General features: G+C 43.9%; 1 protein-coding gene across 1 annotated transcript in view; it reads left to right on the top strand.

Moving 5' to 3' along the window:
- EYA1 (EYA transcriptional coactivator and phosphatase 1) overlaps positions 1-25,834 on the top strand; it is a 157,970-nt gene that overhangs the window by 119,811 nt on the left and 12,325 nt on the right. The window contains exons 12-16 of the mRNA XM_006767356.2: positions 16,735-16,769; positions 16,874-17,034; positions 18,032-18,146; positions 18,265-18,386; positions 22,224-22,324. Of these exons, the coding sequence (XP_006767419.1) occupies positions 16,735-16,769; positions 16,874-17,034; positions 18,032-18,146; positions 18,265-18,386; positions 22,224-22,324 (534 nt within the window). The remainder of the gene's footprint in view (positions 1-16,734; positions 16,770-16,873; positions 17,035-18,031; positions 18,147-18,264; positions 18,387-22,223; positions 22,325-25,834) is intronic.

The raw sequence follows: 25,834 nt of genomic DNA, 5'->3' as shown, positions 1-25,834 counted from the left end.
GGGGGGTGGGCAAAGGATGAAGAGTAGGAGACAGTAAGGGCTTTGCTGCCCAAATCACCCTGTAGCCTTCCAACAGAAATCCCAGCAGAAAACACAACTAAATCAGCCGGGTTCAGTTGCAAGTGCAGAGGGTCCCAGGCATGCCCAAGGCCTCTAGCTCTTTCCTCACTCTCGCCTCCGTCCCTCCCAGTTTCTCGAGGGGAGGCTCACTGTGGACAGTTCAGAGCTCCCGTATCTGGCTCCCACCTCTCCTCGATGCTGTCCTTTCCTGGAAAATGAGGGTGTTGGCTTCAAGCAAAAAGACACGTGTTTCTCAGGTGTGCCGCGCTTTCTCTCCTTGTGCCACTCTGGCCTCGTGTTTTGAAGGAGGGCTCGTGGATCTTGCTGGTGCGTGTGTGGTGAGGAACAGAGCCCCCACCCTGAGTGCAGCCAGGCGGCCGGCTCAGGTGGCAGGAAGGCAGCAGGCTTCAGGGAAGCAATTCTCAGCTTTGCCCTACCTGGTTTGGCTCAGAGGATAGAGCGGAGGCCCCAGTACTTAAGGGTCCTGTGGGTTCGATGCCAGTCAAGGGCACATACCTGGGTTGCAGGCTGGATCCCCAGCCCTGGTTAGGGTGCCTGCAACCAATCGATGTGTCTCTCTCACGTTGATGTTTCTCTCTCACTCCCCCCCCATCTCTAAAAATCAATGGAATAATATCCTCGGTGAGGATTGACAACAACAAAAAGCATGGGCTGTGAGTCCCTGCTGGCACTGTGCGCCCAGCCTTATCGTCTCCAGGACGCACATGGGGACCTTGAAGGGAAGTGGTTTCTGCCCAAAGCCACTGGTTTAGGTCACAGTCAAGCTCAGGAGGGAACAGGGGTTTCCTATCCCAGATGTCACCACCCTGACACCGAACTTCTCTAGCTGCTCACACACCAGCTGGTCCTCCTGAGCCACGGAGAGGACGCAGTGGCACTTGGTGGTGTCACACGCTGATGTGACACAGCAGAGCCCACCACCGGCGTTTGCGCTGATGGGGTCTTTGAAAGCTTTGTTGCCCTCTGTGTCTAACCAACAGCAGCTACTCAAGCAGCTTAAGTTCACTTCTGAAGAAGTTGGGAGGTAGGTAGGTAGGTAACAGATAGGCGGCAGGCGGACAGTGGGCAGACAAATGTGTGACTATAAATCCCTGCCCTTGAACAGACTGAAATGGCATCCCAGCAGCCCCCGCATGACAGGAGAGGAGCTCCCGTGCTGTCAGTGTGCTGTGCGTTCCATTCGGGACTCTGTGCTGGGCGTGGAGGAGGCTAAATATATCCCGGCCCTCCAGGAGCCCGGGCGCCCGATGGAGACAGAGAGGCAGGACAGTTGCGTCGCAGTGCGCCAGCCCCGTGATGGGGACGCACAGGACAGCAGTGGGTCTAAAGCAGCCATGGGCAAACTATGGCCTGTGGGCCGGATCCGGCCCGTTTGAAATGAATAAAACAAACAACAAAAAAAAAAGACCGTACCCTTTTACGTAACGATGTTTACTTTGAATTTATATTAGTTCACACAAACACTCCATCCATGCTTTTGTTCCGGCCCTCCGGTCCAGTTTAAGAACCCATTGTGGCCCTCGAGTCAAAAAGTTTGCCCACCCCTGGTCTAAAGGCAGGTGGCTCACCGATGGCTTCGCAAGGAAGTGGCACCGGAGCGCGTGACATTCCGGAACAGTTTGAGCAGCTGTCAGCGCAGAGCCCACGTGGAGCGGTTGTGAGATGGGGAAGGGAGAGGGGCCAGGCCAGGGACGGCTTTGCCCTTCCGCTAAAGAAGTCAGATTTCACACTGAAGGCAGGGTCACCCCTCCAGGATGAGATGAGCTGCGTCGTGACATCAGAGGTGACGATAATCTGGGTGAGAGATCACGGGGTTTGTTTGTGGGGACAGAGTGCAGGGCCAGATGTGAAAGCCATTGAGAAAGTCCTCTGAACGATTGGGAAATACACTCCACGCAGGGGAGAGGGAAGCGAGAGTCTGAGTTTCTGGCTTGAGCAATAAGGTAACCATGAAAAAAACAAACAGGAAAACTGGCTGGCTTTGGAAGGAAGATGCTAAATTGGGTTTTGAGATGTAGAATCTGAAGTCCATGTCGGACCTTTAGGCAGACTCCAGCGTGCATTGTGCGTGCAGGCCTGAAGCTCAGGAAAGAGAACTGAACTTGAAGAATTGAATGTGAAATTAGTTAAGATTCCCAGGAAGAATGTATTGAATGAAAAAGTGAGCTCAGAGCAGGAGTCCCTTTGTGAAATTTTCCTTTGGAAACACAAAAATATGTATTGAAATTTCCAGATTGGGAAAAGTCAGTGACTCACGTAGAGCGAAGGGGGTCATTCTGGCAAACTGATCGTGAGCCTGCGGGGGAAACCCTTCCCGGGTTTGCCAGTCTCTTGATTCTGGGGTTGAAGCAGCGGGAGGTGGTGTGGTCTCTGCAGAGAGTGAAGGCTTCAGGGATGGGCGAGCCGAGGTCAGTCCTCACTCTGATGATGCATGACCTTCTCACAGCCACCGCTAACCAGCCTCAGGGACGCACGGGGACACTGAGGACACGTAGAAGGGACGGGGGTGTGGAGCCCGGCCCAGCGCCGGCCCCTTGGTGAGCCTCACTGAGCAGGAGCGCCTTCCCCTCTCAGCCTCGAATGGAAATGCGCCTGCAGCGTCCACAGAGTTGGCTGGTGGCTGTCCGTTTATTTTAAAATCCTGTGAAACTGACCTTCGGGTGTCGTAGATGACAGACCTTTTGTTCAAAGTCTTGATTTTGACAGGTGCTGGCTAGTCTTGGATCTGGGAGAGTCGCTACTTTGTCCAGCCAGATTACCTTCCTAGGAAGTTTGCTTAGTCGAGAAAGGAATTCTTCTTTTAAAGTGCCCCGTGCAGGAGAAAGCCTGTAGCTTCAACTTCCCGCGAAGTGTTTAAGTTGCAGCCCCTGGAGACACACTCCATTTCCGCAGCCACAATGGAGCCTCTATCTGGGCGAAGCTCCGGTCCGCGTGCTAAGGGACCTGCTAAGGCAGTGATGGCGAACCTATGACACGCGTGTCAGAGGTGACACACAAACTCATTTTTTGGTTGATTTTTCTTTGTTAAATGGTATTTAAATATATAAAATAAATATCAAAAATATAAGTCTTTGTTTTACTATGGTTGCAAATATCAAAAAATTTCTATATGTGACACGGCACCAGAGTTAAGTTAGGGTTTTTCAAAATGCTGACACGCCGAGGTCAAAAGGTTCGCCATCACTGTGCTAACTAAGGAAACGCTCTCGGACCTGGGTCCTTGCTGCTGACAGTGGGCTGCTCCTTCGTCAGGCAGGTGGAGGGCCGGGCAGGGGAAGAGGATGCTGGTTTTGGTGGACATGACTTTGTACGTTCGCTTGCCTCTTCGGAAATAACTGCCTGAGAATTTCCTTCCAGTATCCGCATTTTGTCCGAAAGTTAAACAGAGCTCTTATGTCCGAGATGTCATCCGCTTCGATTGGTGGGAATTGTTTGTTTTAAACACATATGCATGCCGTCCTACTAGGCTTGTAGCTAAGATGTTACTGCCAAGCAGAAAAAGTAGTAGCTTGGAAAATTCACCATTAAAGCATAGTGTTTATCAGCATGTGTGGGACAAGATTTTGGAGAGGTGTAGTGAAATAAGGATATTTTTCTTTTTAAAGTAGTCATCCTAACATTTACTTTAAAAGAGACGGGAAATTATTTAAATTCTAAGTGGCAAAAATGAATAATTCATTTTACTTACAATCACGAAGCTATTCAGTCACTCCTCATAACTGGTCATGACCCTGTGGAAATTGACAAGGGATTTTCCGTAATCCAAGAGAAATTTTAAAAATTGAGATCAGAAACAGAGGAATTTTATAAAAATGATAGTAAGCAAAACAATGATCCTGTTCTCGAGCTTGGAATGGCATGAGCCCAGCATACGTAGGAGTCCTCCGAGAGATGGGGGCGACCCAGAGACGGCCATCGGGGGACTGACAGCCGTTGGCAGGGCTTGTGGGCCGGGCTGTAGGGGAGAGAGTTCTAAGCAGATCGTATGAAATGAACAAGGCTCAACGATCTAAGTGATTTAAAAATCAGTTAAATTTAACGTAGCCGAAGGAGGTAAAGAATGTCACAGACACGTCCACACAGGTGCATCCCAGGGGTCATTCACCAGAACACTCAGGAAGCAGCGACGGGGCTGTGCGCCCAGCATTCTTTTAGGTGCTGCCGATGGAGTTGGAGGAGGATGGGTTGTTGTTGCTCCACTGAAGTTCATCATCCAAGGAAACTTGGAAACTGTCAGCCACTGCTTGGTCAAAAGAAATTTGAAACATGCATAAAATGGAATAGTATATGGCAACTTAAAAGAGAATACAGATGAGCCCTGGCCAGTGTGGCTCAGTTGGTTGGAGCATCATCCCATGCACTGAAGGGTCATGGGTTCGATTCCTGATCAGGGCACATAACCTGATTGTGGGTTCTATCCCCTGTGGGGATTCATATAGGAGGCGACTGACTGATGTTTCTCTCTCCCCCTCTTCCTTCCTCTGTCTCTAAAATCAATGAAAGCATGTTTTCAGGTAAAGATTTTTTTTTAAAGATGTTATAGATGATTAATTGATATAAAAAGATGTTTATTACCTATTGAATGGAAGGGAAAGTAGCTACAAAACACGTATCTGGCTTTTACCTGCCTGTGGTGTATATCTCCTACTAGCATGTAAGCTCTGTGAAGAAAGTGAGAGACTTTGGATAATGTTAATAGGAGGACAGGAAGGACGGTGGAAAAATGTGAACAGTGGTTACTGCTGAGGGAGGCAATGGAAGTTTATTTTTTTATGTATTTTTCTGTTTTGCATGCATTTTTACATGAGTATATTTCATTTTATAATCGGACAAAATAAATGTACTTTTATAAAACTAGAAGTAGTTAACACTTCAGTGACATAATGCGGTAACATTATCAGTTAATGTCTGATTGGGTCACCAAGTCTTTCATGAATAAATCCTGGCTGTCAGACTGTCTGGAAGACTTCATTCAGCATCGTCTATGTGCTCGGCCCACATAGAAAATAAATAAGAAGAAATAGAATCCTATTTAGAAAATAAAGAGGGAGAAAAAGACACATGAGAAGTTCTCTCTTCCTTCACAGAGTTTACTACCTGATGGGATCCACAGAAGTTATCTCTATGTTTTCATTTCCCCCTCCAGCAAACGTAGAGTCTTAGGGAGGATTGGAAGTAACATGTAATACGCCTGGCACCGTGCCTGACACATAGCAGGCTCTCAATAGTTGTTGCTACTGTCCTTCAGACAGTGGGTGACAGGCGTACATCAGGGACTAAGAAAAGAAAGCAATAGAAGGGTAACAGGGGACGTTGCTTTGACAGGAGAGAGGGGAGAGAGGCATCCAGCTAGCAGTAGATAAACTATCACTTTATGAAAGAGGGAGTGGAGGCCAGGCTGACTGAGACCAGCCTAGGAGGGCATGCAATTGGCAGTGGGTGTGTGAGATAGACAGAAGTCAAGGCACCGGAGAGGCAAGCCCAAGGCCCAATGGCACTGGAAAATAGTCTTTGCGATGTAATTTTTCTAAGGCATCTACTCAATACCTTCTGGTTCAAAGGCAGAGATAGAAACAGAAGTGGTATGTATCACCGGCCCCTAAGAAGCTTGTACTCCAGACATCGGAAATTCTATTTCCTGGTGGAGCAAAAGCCACTTTGAGAAAAACGTATCTGAATGAGGTGATGCACAGGATGGGTGGGAAGGAGGACTAGACATGTGATGCGTTCCATTTCCATTTCATTTGTAAGAGATTCTGTTTCTTCCCGAGAGAAAATTATTATGCTCCCCTGTCCACTTTCTCTCCAGCTCTTCCCCACATTTATGAAGCCTCATTGGAAATATCTGCCCTCATTTATTTTTGTGTGCTGGGTGCCTGGCGTGTGAGTAGGTGGCCTTTCATTAGTTGACACATGACAAATGAATGAAAGAATACAGAATGCATGTCCTATATGTTTTCTAGAGGTCTTTCCACAGTTAATATATAACATATATACTATTAATGCCATATTGGTGGTATATAATATAGCATTTTCCTGAATAATAATATAAATTACCAAAACGACCAGGAATTGAATCCATGACCCTTCAGTGCCAGGAATGATGCTCCAACCAACTGAGTCACATTGGCCAGGGCTTATCGATATTATCTTTTAATAATGCACGGCCCCTATTTGTTGCTTTAAAAATGACATCATGGGAAAAGAGGTTGTTTTCTAGGGAATGAGAATATGAGTTTGGACAAAAGTTTTTCTTAGTTTTCCTTTCAGGCACCTCCTCCTCCTCCTTCCCTGTTGACACCCCAGGGTTTGGGGTAACCCAGAGCTCCCTGTGCTGGGGGAAACTTATCAGATAGGACAGTTCACACCAAAGTTATGGGGCTTAACTAACGTCCGTTACCTGAAGTCTTTGTCTTATAAAAGATGATTCAAAAGGAATGACTTCAGTGGCTGGAATTTCAGACTCACTGATGCTGGGAAGAGAGGGAACTTTTTCAGTAAGGAAGTGCCCCGCGGAGGCCCCCTCTCCCCAGAGGGCTGACAGTGAGGGAGGTGATGACGGAACCTTCCTGCAGCTCAAGGGGGACCTTTTTTTTTAAGGGCCAATGTCCGGTCCTGCATACTTTTCTCTCCGGAGTCAATAATGATTATGTGGCAGAGGAAATCGGCTGGGAGGGCTTTTATTAACTTCCCAACTAAGGATGTTATTCTGAGCTATACGTTCTTTCATACAAAATTGAGTATTTATTATTATAAAACCATCTGGCTGTATGCTATAAGTTAACTAAAATTGATAAATTAATCTCTTCCAAACTTTCAAATTTCACTCCTTCCCCCATGTATAAAAGTCACTTAAAACCTAAAGCCAAATACATTCAAATATTTCTTTAAAAATTGTATTGGCATAGAGTTTGCAGTTAAATAAAGATGAATCAATAGACATGGAATGGTCATGAACTGAAACCTCTTTACTTGTTGCAAACATTTAATTTTAGAGTGAAAAATTGCTCCAGAAAAACAACAACTTTCTTAAAATACGACATAATCAATATTATAGCATTAGTTCATTGTTTTATATGTGATCAAAACAGAAATATTCCGTGTAAGTTGAAACTTATAGTTAAACACTTTGTGAATAAATTAGTACGTGATTCATTTTTTCCAAGTTAGTACATTATTTGGTTTTCTTCAAAGGAGGATTAAAGGGAAAGCATTGCAGACAAGGATAAAAGAGTTCCTGGTCTGGGTACTTCTCCTTGCTTCTGGCAGCAAGTTTGCGATAAAAAGAATGATTTTTATGAGACTGTGATTACTCACAGCAAGAGTAGAGTGAGTTGGTGTCACGATGAAAGATTCTTCTACGTAGGTACGCTCAGCAGGCATAATAGATCTAAAAGAAAGGCGACAGGAGTTACAAAGAACACTCTTGCCGGTGACAAATGATGTTTGCAAAAGTCTGAGCAAACCCATCGAAGGCTGAGAAATCCCTCAGCGTAAATCAAAGGTTTATTCTTAAGAGTAGTCCTGACTCTACATTTATATTTGCTATATGCTGAGTTGGCTTTATTATTTTTAAGGTTCTGGGTTATTTTTTATATAGTCAGCCTTTAATATTTCCTCTTCATACTTTGTTTTACATTATATGACACAATTAAAAATATGATATTTTTTATCCTAAACCTGTCCACAACAATTTGGCATATTACAAACACTCACGTATGGCCCTTAATTTGTAGTTGAGGGTACGGGACATTTTCACTCGCTCCTATACAAATTGTGAAGAGCTAAATCTTCTGATACGAGCTGAGCCATAAGTGAGGCTGTGCCTTTGGCCATAAGCCCCTTTGTGTGGAACAGCATGTGGGCGGGGCTTACGAACACACTGAAACAGCGTGCGCTGTTATTGCACAAAACATAACACACAGTAAAAATGGACCTAGTAGCGTTAGATACCAGGTATTCGCTGGATATTTAATGTTTTTTTAAGTAAATTATGTGTTGGTATCATTAGATCAGATTTAATATATGCCATAATTGTCACTGAAATTAATCCCTTGCTTTTAGAGACACAATAGTGAGCCGTTTTTGAGTAAGCCCACTTGGTTTTGAAAGCTTATGTTCAGTTCTTTCTGACTTCCATTAGTAAGGCTGTCTTTTCCTCACTCTAAGGTTCAGAGTGTGAATAAAGACAAATGTATTTCATGTGATCACGTGGTAGAGAAGGTATTGGTGGTGAGAAGGAAGGAACTCCGGGCAGATTGGCACTGACATAGATTTATTAACTCTGTGCTGCTGGCTAAGAGGACTCACCTTCATGTAATTCCTTTGGATTTCTTTGAGTGACACGCTCAAATGATGTTATGACATCTTATTTTCAATGGGCAGATTTTAACGGGAATTGGTATTAGAAGAAAATACTAAAATGTTAAAAGCATGTTTTCATCTTTTCTTTAATTACCATTAACAATAAGCTTGAGTATTGTTTCATTTAGTGATCTTAGACATTTACCCTAACTTCCTGTACAGGTGAATACATAGCTTAAGCACTTCGACTTATCTTTTGCCTTAATATGCCATCTTCACATACCTGCGGTAAAGATTTTATTCTCTAACTTTTGTGAACATCCATCTACATAGAATCATATTGAAATAGCTAATCTCTTACCTTTGTTGAAACTACTGTTATTCAAATCTTGGGTTTTGAGTATAAGCACTAGGTCTGACTAACGTAAACATAATTCTAGTAAACTCTCTCATTCAGGTAAGCCCTACAGGATATTGTAACACTATTAAAATACTGCTTTGTAAGTAAGAAACAATAATTAAAAGCAGTGTTTGTCTTCACAAACTGCATCTTATTACCAAATCGCAAAAATAGTCGTTAAAACTCCTCTTACCAGTTTCTAAGATTTGAAAATTGCCATTGGTTTCTATAGTTGTGTCATCCAATCAAAACAGATTGGAATGTTTAAATATTGGCTCACAATACGTTAGTGCCCATGCTACACTGATGCTACGCCGAGTAGATGGTATAGAGTGGGAATTTAAATGTGACGAGGTATGTTTTAATCCCTCAACTCGCATTTCCCCAGATTGTCAGAAGTAATGAGGCAGATTTCAAAACCTCCTTTGTTCGTCTCCTGTGCCTTAGCCATGGGAAACCTGTGCCCTTTCTTCTGCAAGGAAGTGTGCGGTGGGAAAGCGAGGGCAATCAGATGGTTTCGAGATGCACCCCGGACGGGCAGGAGGGCTGCCAGCCCAGCACAGCGCTTGCAGCCGCTCGTGGAAGGGCACCAGGGCACAGCAGTGCAAACGCTCTTTGTGACGTCTGTCTGAGAGTGAGGGCTGGGGCCCAGCTGTAGAAAGCGCACTGGAATGACATTGTTGCACATCAGTAACGTATACACACACAGTGCGTTGACTGAACCGTCTCCGCTGTGCAGAGAGAAATCCGCAAGGAAAAACCTGGTTTCTGCAGATGTACTGACTCCTGGACAGAATTTCTTAACCACAGAGACTGACGTGCGGAATCTGATTGTCGGTGAATTTGAAGCGGGATTGTACACATCTTTCCCACCAACGGGCTTGATTCTGGACTGCCCCTGGCCCCGACATAGAATTTCTGCATCACAGGGAATCTCTAGGGGTGACCCATTTTACCTTATTTTTCCAAAGAAGTTAGGAAAAGATCTAGGGGGAGTCAGGAGTTATTGCCAAAAGCCACCGTGGACATCACTCCCCTCAAACCTCTGCCACTCCCGTCCTGGTCACCCTGGAAGGCCATTGGACAATTCTGATTTTCTGTGAGAAAGAGGGGAGTGTGGGCAGATCCACAGGGGACTGTTCCCCCCTTCTCCTTTTTGAGCATTGCCGACCACTTGTCAAAGCTTTCCGACAATTTGTGTGAGTTTGCCTCTAACATACTAGAAATACTCCTGCAATCTGTCTCACCTTTTTGTTTGTTTAGAAACAAAAGGAAAACTTATCTCCAGGAACTTGTAGATGTCGAAGGTCTCCAGCAGGTATCTGTAGTGTTCAGTGGGGCGGTCAGAGCAGGGGAGATAATTGCTCGATGATGGAAAGAAGGGACAGGAGACCCATTCTCATGCCCTCCCAGCCGTCACAGCAGACACACTCGTCTATGGACACAAGGAAATAGCTCGTCCTCTAGCCACTCCTTTCTCCTCCCATTTTTTACTTTGTAAAGGGAGGCGTTGAAACAATTAGCCGGCAGAATGCTGTTAACTTCCTCCTGGTACATTTGGGGAATGGAGCAAATAGAGCCCCGGTGAGCAGAATTCGGGCTTGTATAGTTCAACTTCTCCCAAGACATGGTGGTAACATTTTCATATTGTTCCCTTTCATAACATGCAGCCAACCTCAATGTCTTCATGGAGTCTCTGTTTATTCAGAGACTCCATGTTTACGTGGAGTTTATGTTTCTAGTGTCGTGTTCGGGGCTGCAGCGCCCCAGCGAGCTGGCTGTTCCGTCACTGTGCTTGGCCCAGACGCAGGACCCATTGTGACGGTCTTAATTCCTTTTATTAACTTTCCTAAACTAACTTGAATGGGAGGGTGTATTTTTACATCATATGGCACAAGTGAACGTCTGGGGGGGGGGGGGCGGAGTACAACCACGACGGTATCAAAGCAGAATAAATATTTGCAGAAAAATTCAGCCATAACTTAATATTTTGCATATGAGCCCTGAACAAAATCGGAGTGACTGCTGGGGCTTGGTCCCAAAGAGCATGTCTGTGGCCCGGCCCTGGGAAGCCAGAGATGATGATGGATCAGAAGAAGGTCAGCTTGAGTGGCAGTGCCAAGAATAATGACAGAACCAAAAAGGTGGAATAACAGCGCCCCCAGAGTTCTGAGAGCGAGTGTGCCTTTGCGCAGGGCGGCTTTCTTCCCACTCCCAGCACCGGAGCTGGTGTTCGGCTGCTCCACGTGTTGGCCGTTCCCGCTCCTTCCCATCCACGTGGGCATTTCTAACCCATGAGCACTTAGATCTGGAGCTGAGGACCGGCACTCACCGAGGCTTGCTAATTTTATTCATTTACTCCTCTGCGAAGCACAGGCCATGGACCCTAAAGGGCGGCCACCGAGGGTAGGCCCTGGTCCCCTGGTCGATTGGCTCGTGGGGTTACCTGGAGGATGACGGGGGTCTGCCCTGTGGAGCAGAGGTTTGCAAGTAGCACCGGAGAGGTCAGCACCGAGCCTCTCTGATCGTCACCACCTGCCGTGACTGTGACCAAATCCTTGTTCCTGGGCCTCAGACCTCCTGTTTGGGACGTGTTGTGTCAACACCACACTAATGCTTATTCTCATACCGCCTACAACTGTGCTCTGTACCCTGGCCAAGACCTGGTCACCACAATGGCGCTCCCTCCCAAGTGCCAGTCATCGAAAGGCCTGGTGGTGAGGAGGGGGCTCCTGGCCGGGGGGCTGTGGTCACAAATGCTGGGCACAGGCAGGAGTGGGGCGGACACGGGAGGCTACGCGTGGGAGCTGGGGTCCCTTAAGCTCAAAACAATGGAAAACCTAGGTCACGGTCACTGCATGGAGGGGCAGCTGTCTGCTTGGTATGAAATTGAGGGAGCCTGGGAGCTGGGGTCTGAGACCCAGTGTCTCAGCACTCCCCTTGCATTCCTTAACTTCTCTGCATCTTCACTTCTCATATCTGTAAAATGGGTTATAACATGAAATGCCATTGTTTTCATTCCAAATAAGTAACATAACAAAAATCGGAGTCTGTGTGAAAAATATAGGAGCCTGCAGGACCCCCACAGAAGGGCAAAATAGGAATCGTAATTATCAAGGAATACAAACTGTCACACGGGAGACTGGCAGGCGGTGCCAGCAGGCGGCGTATCCCTGGGGCTGTAGGATTTGGCAGAGGGAGGGCCCCACTGCAGCCGGGAGCAGTGGGAGGAATGCTTTAGGGGCGCCTAAATTCATTGACTGGTTGTAACCTTTTGGTAGCTCTGGCCTGACTCTTGCCTCAAGCTGCTATACTCACCAGGGGGGGGGGGGGGGGGGGGGGGGGGGGGCGTGACATCGGCTAAACAACAGCGTCAAGTACATATCCCTCGGCTGCTGACTTGATACAGAACCTTTATTCAAAATATATTGTCGATTTGACACCCCTTTGGAAGGCCCTCAACAAAAAATACCTCCCCCAACAGCCCCCATCTTTGATCCCTAACCAGCCCCAGAGGAGCTCTCATAACTATAACTTGGGGGTAAAAGAACCTTCCCTCTCAGCTCTCGGGACTCATGAGCTCCCCAGTTCCGCTGCCTCTCTACCTCGGGGTGTTTCCTAGCCAGAAGGGCAGCTTCTCCATTGAGTGCCGCCGCCCAGCCCACAGCCATCGGAAGGAGAGGTCCCGCATTGGCAGTCTGGGGTCACAGAGCTGGATTTTGTTTCTGTGGCCACAGCTTCGTGGTTGTGAATCATCTCTAGTCATCCACCGTTTCTCTCTTTGTTCAATTGCTTTCATCACAGAAGCAACAAGGATGTACGGTGGGCCCTGCGCCCCCTCCCTGATCTAGCAAAATAGAGTTTCTGTTTTTCAGACACCCCGCCCCCCGGACTAATAGAAGTCAGCCATGCAACAGGAGAGTGTTCCTTCGGGTTTCAGGGAGGTTTTGCAGCATTTACACCTGGAATTGTCACCTATGCAGTGAATTAATGTGTCTTTTCTGTTAACCTGTAGGTGCCTACAGTACAGGGAATCATCGCTTACTAAAACTCCCAAAGCCAACTCTTTGCTGTTCCCTGCCAGCCATTTAACGCTTCCCCTCCGCACTCTCCCCTCTGCTCCTCCCTCCTGCCCTGGCCTCAGGGCCTTTGCACATGCTCTTTCCTTGGCCTGTGAGGCCCTTTCCCCAGGCACCTGCGCAGCACTGCATGTTTCCCTAACATGCTGTAGTTTTCCTCCTTAGCACTTCGCGCTGTCGGTCGTGGTTATGGTTTCGCATGCTTTCTTGTGTTAAGTGCCTGTCCCATTAGAATGTTAATTCCAAATGGCAAGGACCTTGGTCTGTTAATGGTGTGTCCTTAGCATCTAGAATAGCACCTAGAACATAGTAGCCCCTTGATAATTAGATACTTGAATCAGTGACCACCTTTCTAAGCTAAGGCACTCATTAGCCAGCTGGAATGGGTGTTGAGTGCAAACTCTACCAGGAGTCCAGGGAATTGCTACTTCAGCCCAAGTGAGGCCCAGGCCAGACACAGAAACAGGTTGGGGGTCCCTGATGCATCTCAAGCCTCAATAAGATACATTATTGCATAAAATGTGCTCAACTGGCTGAACTGGCCCTGGGGGCCCCTAGACCTGTGCCTGCTGCCTCAGGATGTGGGCTCAGGTGTGACTGAGCTCCTTCAAACCCTCTCAGGACATTTTTGGAGGTTTACTTCAAAAGCCCATTTTCAGCACACCCTGTCTCTTTGGAATAGAAGCTTATTTCCCCCATGGAAGTCTGTATGTTCTGCCCCCTGGGCGGGGAGCACCGGAAGTGGGGGTGTAGGAATACATTCTGGCACCTAGAAATAGGGGACACCCCCCTTCCCGGCTCCTGTGTCTGGGTCCGTCCAGTGGGGTTTTCAGCTCTGCTGTTGTTTCAGTGGGCCGGGCCCCCCCTGCGCTCCTCCCCTCCCTCAGGGATCTGATTATCAGATTTAAAACACATTTGGCAACTAAAAAAAACCAAGTCCAGAAAGCAGAAATGAAAACCTAAAATGAGGCTCTGAAGACAAACAACAACAACAAGATGCAGGAGACGGTTTCAGGGCTGTTTCATCCCCAGGGAAAGATATTGAGGATTTCAGAATGTAGGGACCTGCAGTTTCTAGTCTCAGAGTGGGTACACCCAGCACAGTTCCCGCGTCACGCAGCTCTGCTGTGAAACGTTTCAGTGTCTTAATAGTCTCCATTTTTTTTCAGGAGTTAAAGTTCTCAGAAGGTAAGCATCAAGATAGTAACATTATAGTTTCTCATTAAAATTTCCTAAAAACCACACACACATAGCTTATTTCTCAAGACATTTATACCATTATTCGTAAACTCATACAAAGACTTACAGGTGGTGAATCTTCAGTATGTACCTTATTGATTAGAAATCTGTGCAAGATGGTGTTTTCCTATTGCTAAGTGAAACGAGCAGCAACAGTTAACATAGACATTTTAGTGGCCTGTGTGTTTTTACTTCCTGGGGTGCTAATTGGGCCCTTTAAACAATGCTGTTGATTTTTCCATCCATTGTCACTGCAATCATTCTACACAAAGTCTCCTGATAAGGGGGGGGCGGTTTCCTTGTTGCCACCACACAGAACTCTGCTGTTAATCCAGTCACTGGGAAGGGAGTTTGGTATCTGCAGGTAAAAGCTAAGCGCCATTGACATTTAATTAGGGCCAAGGAAGATATTGAGCAAAACTTCAAATGAGGCCTCAGCCTGTGGACAGAAAGTCTCCAATCCAGCTTGCAGGAGAAAACAAACACAGGATGTGGGGGGACAATAGCAACAGTGGAGTCATTAACAGTCATGATCAGATAACTGACTGCTCTGTTGGTAATGGGGATTTACTAGGCTTTAGTCTAAGAAAAGCCTCTTAACACCCCGCTTTTCCCAAGAATTCCCCCCACGCCCAGAGTCAACCTAATAACTGTAGGTCAACTTGGATTCCTTGAAATTCATTCTTCTCCACATCTCTTTTCGACTTCCTCCTGTCCTTTCTCCCAAGAGAGAAAAATCACTATGGCTTTTTGGTTCGGTTTGTGGGTATGATTTTTTTTTTTTTGTACACGAACCAAAGAGTTATTTACCAACAACATAAAAATAAAAAACCCTGTATTTCTGACTAGGTGAATGGCAGAAACTCCTACCCATGATTTAGAATCTCTTCAAAGCCAGAATAAGTATGTTGTAAAAAAACAAAACAAAACAAAAAAAAAATCCCACAACTAGTATTCACCTTCAGAAAGACCATGAAAGGAATAAGTCTGAGAAGGTCCCAAACGTGTTTTCCAGAAATGGCCTGGTCTTCAAATGTGCAATTCATCGTCCACATGTGAGGCCTCCTGGACTGGCTTTTCCTTTTTTCTTATCTGAGGTTATAGACCTCGGGAGAGCAGGGGAGGGTTACAAGGTCAAAGTCTTTTCCTCCCTAGTACTTGCTGCTTGCTGGGAGCGGGTTGCCTGGAAAATAGATGCTTTAGAGAAGAGGTTGGGGTCAGGGTTTTAATTTTGTTAAGCAACAGCTGGTTTGAGTTTCCTTCCATTTCTATCTCCTGCTCCCTTCCTCACAAATCCATGGAGAGCAAAGAATTTGTTCAGAAGGAACCGGCAACATAAAAATACACCTCCTGTCACTGTGGTGCTTGGTGAATGCCGTCTTGGTTGCAAACTGAATGTTAAGATTTTATAAAATGAACTCTATAAGGAAATGTAACCAGACCTTTCATCAAAAACTTTCAAAATATAGGGCGTATGCCTGGAAATTTCTCTTAATAATATTTTTGAACTAAAACTTTCAGGGAGATAAGTATACTAGAGGCCTCTGGGGTGTTCGGAGCCTGAGTGCAGAGAGAAGACTCATGACTGAACTATGAAAGTGTGCCAAGGACGTGCTGCTGCTTTCTGGACTGGAGACCTTGTCTGTCTCCCAGTCAGTGTGCCTTCACTTGTTCAGCAAATGTCTGTTGGATTCTGCTTTGTGGAGTTCTGTGAGATCGGTGCTTCCCACAACTCTGAGGCTGTGGGGACCCAGGGGGCAGGTACAGGGTGCTCATGTGCTAACAGGTGCCTGAACATGAACTTGGTCCAATACAGCTTGAGCGGGGTGTTAAGAGGCTTTTCTTGGTCCAATACAGCTTATGGCATCGTCTTCTAACAAGTTCACACATGGTTTGGGACTGAAAAATCAAGTCTGTTCAAATAACATTATTCTATAATAAACTCATAGACCTAATGCTTAAAATTAGTATGTAATAATAGTGAAACAGTAAAAAAAAAATAGGAGTAAAAAATAAAAAACAGTGCATGATTTGATTTTTTTCATTTGGGTTGTGAAGTCTCCAGAGAGAGAGAGAGAGAGACAGAGGAAGAAGGAAAGAGAAGGAATAAAACTCACATCTCTCAAATCAATGGCAAACCAGTAACAGATTTTTTTGCCTGGCCTCCTCAGCACACTGGCCTCGGGCTGTGTTGGTGTGTGGCTCGACAGCAATCAGAGGTCATAATTTCATTGGCAGTTAGCATCAGGTTTAATTTTTCTAGCATGTTACATTTACCGAAATGTCTGGTTTCAGTTATGGGAAGGCATTGACTGAATCAGCTCTGAGCAGCATGGTGTCCTCAGGTACCTGAGGTTTATGGAACACATATGCTAATTGTTTTCAATCACTTTCCTTTCTAAACACAAAAATGTGGTTTCTGAAGCCGAATAACAGTAGTCCTTAATGACACTGCTCTTTTCTTCTATTAGAAGAGGACCTGAAGTAGGTAAAAATGCCAATTTAACAAGACTGCCACCTACTGATTGACATAGTTGGAAAACAGTCCAATTAAAGTTGTGGGGTTTGTTTTTTTAAAAACTCTGTGGTTAAAAAAAAAAAAGTAAATGCTTTTTGAACAATGACATGTAGCGTTTTAATTGCATTGATAATGGGCAAGACCTAAGGTGAGTGCGTAGAAGGTGATCAGCTCCATTTTATCGTGTAATTGCTCGGCTAATTAAGATCAACTTGTTTTGGTTAACCTTGGGCTTTTCTTGCGTCTAAATAGCACATATAACTTTGGAACAGATGGCTTCCCTGCCGCAGCCACCAGCGCTAATTTATGCTTGGCGACCGGCGTGCGCGGCGGTGTAGACTGGATGAGAAAGTTGGCTTTCCGCTACCGACGAGTAAAAGAGATCTACAACACCTACAAAAATAATGTCGGAGGCAAGTGACAGTCACCAGTATCTCGCTGGGTTAGTTAAGACAGCCTAGAAAAAATTCTCAGAGCACTACACAACTTTTGTGTCATGATTTTTTGATATAACTTTTTAGAGAGAGTTTTGTCTGACCTGTGATTATTTCATTGTGACTTAGTGACAGGACTATTGTCAGCTGCCCTGGCAAGTCTAATCTAGTCCTGGCTCCATGACTGAATAGTAGGTGTGTGATCTGGAGTAAGTTTCTTGACCTCTGTGACATTTCGTTGTCCTTCCAATGAGGTGGGATTAACAGTCTTTGCCCAGATGACTTGAGATGGCTTGTAAAAAGCTCCTTCAGTAGATGCTCTGAGCAGTAGGTGCTCTTGTATTGGTTTGGATCTCTTCATTGTGGTTCAAAATGGCTTTAAGCACAAAAGGGAATGTTGTGGCCCAATAATGAAAATGTCGGGGTGGTGGTGGTTTCCAGCATGGCGAACTCCAGGTGCTCAAACGATGCCATCAGGAATCTCTTGCCTAGTTTTTCCTCCAGGAATCATTCTAGGTCAGTCCCTCCCAGAAGGTGGCAACGATGACTGCTGGTATATCCAGCTTTATATGTAACCAGTGCTTCTACTGGGTGGAGAAATATCTTTCCCAATGGATTCAGCAAAAGTTCCAAGATTGACTTTCCCTGGCCAAGCCATGGTCATGCTCCTACCCTGGGAGCCAGAGGGTAGGGTTGGCTCTGTCCAAACTACATGGTTAGAGGATTGGGTGTGAGTAGGCTCCCCAAAGAGAAGAGATGACTTCTATAACCAGAAGAAGAGATGCTAGGAATGTACACTCAATAGATGTTTCCTACAATACTAAATACTTGTCAAACGAATGCTAGTATGTGAAAAATGACTTGGTCTACTATATAGCTTGAGGGTGGTAGTAGTAGTAGCATCACATGTTGATGATTTATAATGTGGAACAGACATACTGGTAAGGAAGTAGTTCATGTGCTTTTGAATCCACAGGTCTGCTCGGTCCGGCCAAGAGGGAGGCCTGGCTGCAGCTGAGGGCCGAGATCGAAGCCCTGACGGACTCCTGGTTGACATTGGCCCTGAAAGCCCTCACACTCATTCACTCCAGGTAAGCTCGCCCCAAGCCCCTTCATGGTGCTTTTGCTGGGAAATGAGCTGTGCTAACACTTGTTCATTTTGGAGATTTATTTTTCAAGTCTTTTTTTTTGTTCTTTCTGTTCTCATAGGACAAACTGTGTGAATATTTTAGTAACAACGACTCAGCTTATCCCAGCATTGGCGAAAGTCCTGCTGTATGGATTAGGAATTGTATTCCCTATAGAAAATATTTACAGTGCAACTAAAATAGGTGAGCTGCTTTTGTTTTGTTTCACAATGGACTCTTCTTCCTCAGGCTTCAAAAATGAAAGGCATTAAATGAGACTTTTTTTTTCAGAATGCTAGATGCCAAAAAAACTAGAAGAATAATTTAACCAATTTTATTGTCAAAATTGGTTTTAGACATGAAGAGAAATATAAATCATAACCCGTATAGTTTTATTCAGAAAATTTCACTTTACTGGCTAACATTAAGACCTACACATTTTAGCTACAGCCAAGTTAGCATCAATTCTAGATTATCTTATTTTTCTTTAGGCAACATCATAAAAAAATCTTATAAGCTAAAACAAATAGTAGTATAGAAATATACAAAGTAGAAATGAAACAATTCTAATAAGAGCTTTATTTAAATTACTGGTGGAACTATTTTTTGCTTATTTTAATTCAACATGTGTAAACCATTGAGTTCCCATTTTGTTATGGGGATACAAAATATTAAGTTCTTGCAAAAAAAGAAACATACTTGAAGAAAGAAAACTAAAGTAAAATGTAGTTAGAATACAAACCAAGACAGAATGCAAGTGGGATGAAAAGAAGGCATGGCGCTTGTTCTTAGAGAATTCACTATCTAGCAGGGGAAGCAGGCAGCTAACTAACTAGAATATGATGAAGAAATATGTAAATGAGCATTTATCAAGTATTTATTAGAGCGCAGAACTCTACTAAGCATTTTACATATTAAAATCAATCTTCACAGCCTTTGCATTTTACAAATCAGGAAACTAAAGCTTAGAGACTTAAGTAAATCGTTCAGGTTAATAGCTAGTAAAGAAAATGGACAAACTAGATCTCTGATTCCAAGGTCTAGACACCTTTCCACATCTAGGAGGTCCTTCCACTAAGTGCCTGAACATGTACTTCATTGAGGAAACATTTACTTCCCCCCAGGAGGGGGCAGAGGGCAAGTGTCAGTGAAAGCTAAAGGGAAGAACTGGTATCTGAGCGGGGTATAGAACAGTAAGTATGAGTTGTCTCTAGACAGATGGGCTTGTGAGAGCAAAAAGACAGAGACATTAAAACATGTTCCCTTCTGAGGGACTTGTGAGTGGTCCTGCGTGACTAGTGTGCCGTGTTCATGGGAAGCTGAGCTGGAAAGGTAGACTTGGGTCCAATCAGAAGTGGCCGTGTATATCACCCTAATGAGATGAATATTATTTTAGTGAGTCCTGGGGGAGGCAGGGGGAAGGGGGAGTATCCTGGTAGGTGGAAAAAAGGTTGTTTTTGGCTGCCTCAGCTCTTAAGAAAAAGGGGCGAAAATGGAACGCCTGTACGTGTGTCTTCTGACTACACTTTCATACTTCTTCCTCAAAGCACTACTAAATTACGGCTAAAAAATCACTTGTGTAGTTATTTGTTTATAGTCTGACTTCCCCACCAGATATAGTTAAGTCTGTCTGTCTCATTCATCATTGTAGCTTTAGAGTCCAGTACATAGTAGGTGCTCAGTAAGTGTTTGTTGAATGAACTTTATGAATAAATGGTTGTTTACTCTAAAGAAGGCTGAACAGAGGTATCTTTTAGGTAACCGAGTCAGTAATGACACTATTAACTGATGGGGAATCAGATTTTATTGGAAAGAGAAGGGTTTGATCTTATCGATGTTGAGTTTGAAGAGCCTATGTGATATTCATATAGCTCTGTGACATTGGAAATACATAGTTGGAGTTGGAGAATAACCGATGCCTCCTGAAAAGGGCCAAGAACAGAAAGCTTGAAAATTCTTATGAAAAGAAAGGAACAGAATAGAATTTCTCATAGCCCAATATAACCAAAATTTTATGTTCTCATGTTCCATGAGAATAGCCATCAGTTTACATTAAGTCAGGTGTTTATCCTCTCTGTATCATATACAGAGGAGTCATATTGTGTTTTGTAAAGAGGGGTCCAAGGTAAAGGTTTATCAGCACATGAAAGTCAAAACAGATTCCTAACAAGCACCTGGGACAGAGGGATATTGCCGTACTTCCCAGAAGAAAGAGCAAGTAGTGTTTTACGTCATGCACATTGAACTTTAATTCCAAATACTTCAAAAATGTTAGGTGATAGGAAATGATAACAATCAAGTATTTTTAATGGGCATTTTGTTTGACATATTGGAACTTTTTTTTTACAGCACAGAATAAAAATTAGAATGAAAGGAATTTGTGGTGGTAGAAATTATCTCAAAACCCAAGTTTCTATGAAATTTTTAATAAGAAAAGTAGAGATAGAAACTTCTATAGTTAATGCTAATTTTGCCATGAAGTGAGATATAATATGGGGACCAGCAGAGAAAACCTAGGCATTTTCCTTGTAGGCCAACGTCAAAGTTATAGGCGAAGATGACTGGTTTCTCCTGTAACAGCTATGATGTTCTTTCCGACAAAAATGCACCGGTCAAAATGAAAATTGCAGACAGGACCTCAAATTAACTTCTAATAGTTTTAATTTTTAAATCTTTATTGGGAAAAATGTCTGCATGACCCCAAATTCACAACGAAGCCTGTAGGAGACAGCATATAGGTGAGAATTTTTTTATTCACCTTTGAGAAAACAATGAGTTTACTTCTCTGTTTTCCATGCAAAGGACGCTTGACAAAAAACCCGATAACATTTCCCTCTGAGGAGGAAAAGGTAGTTTCGCTGCAACCCAAGTTTGGGGTTGTATATTTTTGCAGTGAAAACTGTACTTTGTATTTGTTTCTTAAAGTGATTTAACATTTCACAGTTTAGTGGGAGACTAAAGAAGCATTGAAATGACATCTTTGACTAAGGCCGGCCCTATTTTTGTTCTGCCAGATGCAAACGAGATATTTTAGTGCAAAATGCAAATATAAAGCAGACATTTGTTTAAGCAAACAAGCAATTTGTTCCCGTGTATATCTGATCCTTATTTGAAAGAGACGCAGGCCCTGCTCAGCCATTCACAGTGGAACACTATAAACTGCCCCATTGTCCATTAAAATGACCCCATTGGCAGCCCTGGACTGGGAGCACCAGCTTCTTCTCTAAGAAGCAACAATGGCTGCATTAAGAGCCGGGTGTGCTGACAGTGCAGCCGCCATGGGAGCCCAAACCAAGTCATGACATGGGAAAGATAATAGAGAGATAAAGGGATTCTGTTACCTTTCCCTGCTTCTCCTCTAGGAAAGGGCTGTATTGAACATGAGATGTCTGGGTAAGGCAAGCATGATCTCCCTGAAGTGCCCCAAATGACCTGACATTTATTGCAGAAACAGGTTGGTGAGAATATTTCAGGCAAACATGTTAGGCTTTTTGGGGGGAGGGTCTTTAATTCAAATACAATCCCACCTGAAAATTGAAGGGGTGAATTCAATAGTATTTGATTTCTCCATTTTTTCCCATCCTTATCGATAGCCTTTGGATCAAACATGATTTTCGGAGTTTAAAAGATCATGAAACAATTTTACAATCAAGCTAAAATGTGTTGCCAGAATGACATGCCTTTGTTTAGTCTCAGCTTATAGAAAAAAAAAATACTTCTGCAAGAGTATTTCTCCCCTCGGATGCTGTATGCCATGGACTAGGACCTGCTTTGCAATCAACGAGTCCTTGGGAAAAGAGTACTAAAATGGTCAATTTCAAGGGATGGGACACCGCGTGGGGAATTAATTTACAGTTTTTAATTTAGTGTGCTGTCCCACGTGTTACCCCACGACTTGTAAAAGCTCCTTCTAGTTTGCACAAGTAGGTGAGGGTTGAATCACAGGCATGAAGAAGAAAGTGTTGTCAATAAGAAGTGCAAGTGCGATAGCACTGAGCTACCCAACCTTTACATGTTTCGTGATTTATTTTTGTTCATTAGGAAAGGAAAGCTGTTTTGAGAGGATAATTCAAAGGTTTGGAAGAAAAGTGGTGTACGTCGTCATAGGCGATGGCGTGGAGGAGGAACAAGGAGCGAAGAAGGTGAGTGTTCCCAGGGGTACACCTTCTGCCATTCGTTTCTTGGTCCTCAAAACGCTCAGAACTGGGTCACTTGCAGACATTCTTTTCCTCTGAAACCGCTTATGGATGTGTTCTGAACCGTCAGCACTGAAAGGGGGCAGTGCAGAATTAAACATAAGGTGGGTTTTCTGAAGAGGGGTGCACACAAGCTCAAGGGTCCCGGACGGTTGGTCTTCACAGAACGCAGACTTTGGTGTGATGTTCGGGAGCAGAGCAGGCTCCGTGCTGTAGCTGGCACCCAGGACACAGCTAGCACGTGCGGTGTGCTCAGCCAGCATGCCCCCTGCTGCACCCGTGGCAGACACTGCCAGGTGATCAAAATCTTGTTCTCTGAGCCTGGGTGCAACCTGAGAACCTTCCAAACATCACTCCAGAAAGGCTCTACCAGGAGACCAGGGCTGGCTTGCAATACTATTTGCTGCCCTGGAGTCCACGCCTTCTCTTGATGATGAAGTCGCCACCTTGCCTCTCTTGAGATATGGGGAAGGGAGCTTGACACCCAGGTTGCCCCTCATACTTCTTTTCATTCCTCTGCATCTCTTCGAGGGTAAAACTTAGCAAAGTTTCCTCATTGGTGTATCTTAAGGAGACCACATTCCATAGTAACCACCTGGCTTGCCGGTCTTTTTCACTGTCGCTCCTTACCTTTCGGTCACGTTGGTGTGCTCAGTCCTTTGGCCATGCCCAGCACTCTTCCCCGCCGTTGCCTCTGCTCAGCATGGAATTATATTTTCTCTAATGCTCTACTCTCATTATCTTACTTTTGCAAAATCCAGTTCATGTAGCACTTTTTCTAATTTCCTTGTTTTTTAAGAGCTCGGTTACAGTGGCACTCACTTACAACATAACTGGAGAAGTTGTAAATAGCTTGGACTCCTGAGCCGGACAGTCTGGGTTTGAATTATAGAGCCGCCGCTTACCAGTTCCGTGACTTTGAGCAAGTTACTTAACTCTTTTCTTCCTCTTTCCTCATCTATAAGTGGGAATAAGAATGGCTCCTAGCAGACTGGGCTGGTTTAAGGCATAGTTTAGTTCAGGTGTGTGAAGACCGTGGGACAGAGCTGGGTATATATGAAGTGCACAATACATGGTGGGCATTGGCATTATTTGCCTACATGTTTGTGTTAGCAGTAAAGTGTGAGCTGTACAAAACTAGGGATATTATTTTGCTTGGTTTGTTGTTTGAGACTGTCTTCAAAATATTTTACAACTCCCTAATTCTTGGCACCGTCGTACCCTATAAATATTTCTTAAATTGGAGAGCATTAAATATGAGATTAATCAATAGGACAGTTTTCTTTCCCTTCCCCAAACACTGACTCATAGAAATCACTGTATAATTCCATTAGGGATTCAGTTCTTCAGTTTGGTTCTTCTGGAGTATTCTAGTGTATAGCAGAAGTGGCACATAAAGTCACCAGAATATAGGTGCATCATTAAGCATGACAGGTGATCAGCCTTCTTTTAGAGTCTGAAGGTGACTTAATTCACTTTCAGCGCCTCTGAATTTCAGTGAAAGCATAGAAGCTGACCCTGACTCTTAAATAATGGATTATTTCACTTATGCCTACAGATACGCAATGTGCCCAGGACTTTATGCTCCCCACGTGTGATCAGTGCTGGTGGGAACCCACACTCTTCAGATCCAGCCGAGCTTGATGCTAAGCAGTATTTGTCACTTAAACGCTAGCTCTTACATCCCAGATTTACCAATGGCCAACCACCATGGTCCTTAGGTACATCTGTTAGCCCTTTGTGCAGTCTCCATGAATTGAAATCTTTCCCAGACTCAATTTAGAATACTCCAAATACAACCCTGGAGAGTTAGAGAGAATGTTTGGTGGGAATCCAAACTCAAGTCTTCTTCTTGGGAAAGCCTCTGGAACCTCTGTGCCATTCCTAGACAGGACCTCCTGGTGGCCAGAGGGACACGGAATGGATTAGCACCTCTGAGCAGTTAGAACTGAAGCAGCATCCACACCAGTGGGGCCCAGGGCCTGAGGTGACGGTCTGTTCTCCAGACTTGTCTTTCTCTGTCTAGATTTACCAAGAAGTTTTCATTTCAGGAGAAGGTTGCCAAAATGTGGCTTTTTAGCTTGTGGTAGACAGAAGGATGCTTATGAAAATGACAACTTAAAATGTAAGGAACACCAGTGAAATCCTTTGGGCCCCATGGAGGTTTCTGTGGGTGAGTCCCTTCCTAAACCTTACTGAGCAGCGTTTGTTAGCTTGTGAGTGAGGACTCCTCGCTTCAACTTCCTGTTTTGATTCTGTGGGATGAGTGTATGTGATAAGCGTCCAATAGCATCTATTTCGAACAAACTCCTTGCACCTTGAAGCCCACCAGTGTGGGAACTCTGACCAGAGGTTAAAAGATTGTGTAGGTGTGAATGTAAAGTGTACAGATTTTTCAGAAGGTTCAGATTCCTAATAATCTTGCATAAGATTCTGATATCAATCTATCATCCAGAGAGACAAGCTGATCATTTCTTTCTTATATTCTGCCTGCCCATTTTAGGCTAACTAGTATTTAAATTTAAAGTTTGTGCATAAGAGGCAAAAATCTAAGAATTCACCATAGATAATGAGTATCTTTAAAGTGGAATTCTGCACAGAAGTAGAGAATAGTTAGTATATTTAATATTTAATGGGGGGGGGACTAAAATTCATCAAGATCCCATTTTTACAAATAAATTCAAGCTAAAGAAATAGTTATCCATGCTATTGATGGATTAATGCTCATAATGGTAACTAATTATAATTACTATAAATTGTAAAGCCCTTATGTCCCAGTCCCTCTTTTAGGCGTTTCCTATTCATTATTAAATCCTTACAATAATTTGATGACAAAGGACCCAATTTATAGATGAGAAAACCATGGCACAGGTAGGTAAATAACTTGGCCAAGTTTAGAAAGGGGCCAAACAGGTATTTGAAGTCAATACTAGTTGTGAGGTTTAGCACAAAGTTCTTTCAAATTATAAACTTTATTTACATAGCTTAAGTATGATCTCACAAAAAGGAATTTTCATGCTTTTTTTCACATTTAAATGTCAGGATTTTATTTTTTTATTTATTGTTTACAGTATTACAGATGCCCCCCCCCCCAATCCAGCCTACACCCCACACTGCTGTGTGTGTTCATGGGTTATGCATATATACTCTTTGGTTAATCTCTCTTCTATGCCTCTATTAAAGTATGTAATGTTTGTTTCATTCCTTTTCAGAGGTAGATAGAACAATTTAGCACTCTCCCCCAATTTTACATTTATGACTAAAAATTTTAAAATCATTCTGATATATAATTTAGTTCATGAGCATTTTAGATTAATTAAAATCAAGTGAATCAGTGAAGTTCCGCACATTTGTGCACTAAAATGTTTTTGCAAAATCAAATGATTTTGCATTTCTTCTGAATTGATTTTAACCATTTAGCTTGTCTCTCTTAGCTTCCTATATCCTCTTGAAAAT

This window comes from Myotis davidii, unplaced genomic scaffold (genome assembly GCF_000327345.1).
Source record: "Myotis davidii unplaced genomic scaffold, ASM32734v1 scaffold200, whole genome shotgun sequence".
Taxonomy (NCBI): Eukaryota; Metazoa; Chordata; class Mammalia; order Chiroptera; family Vespertilionidae; genus Myotis; species Myotis davidii.
Note: the sequence above shows the minus strand (reverse complement) of the source record. Positions and strands in the feature narration are given on the sequence as shown.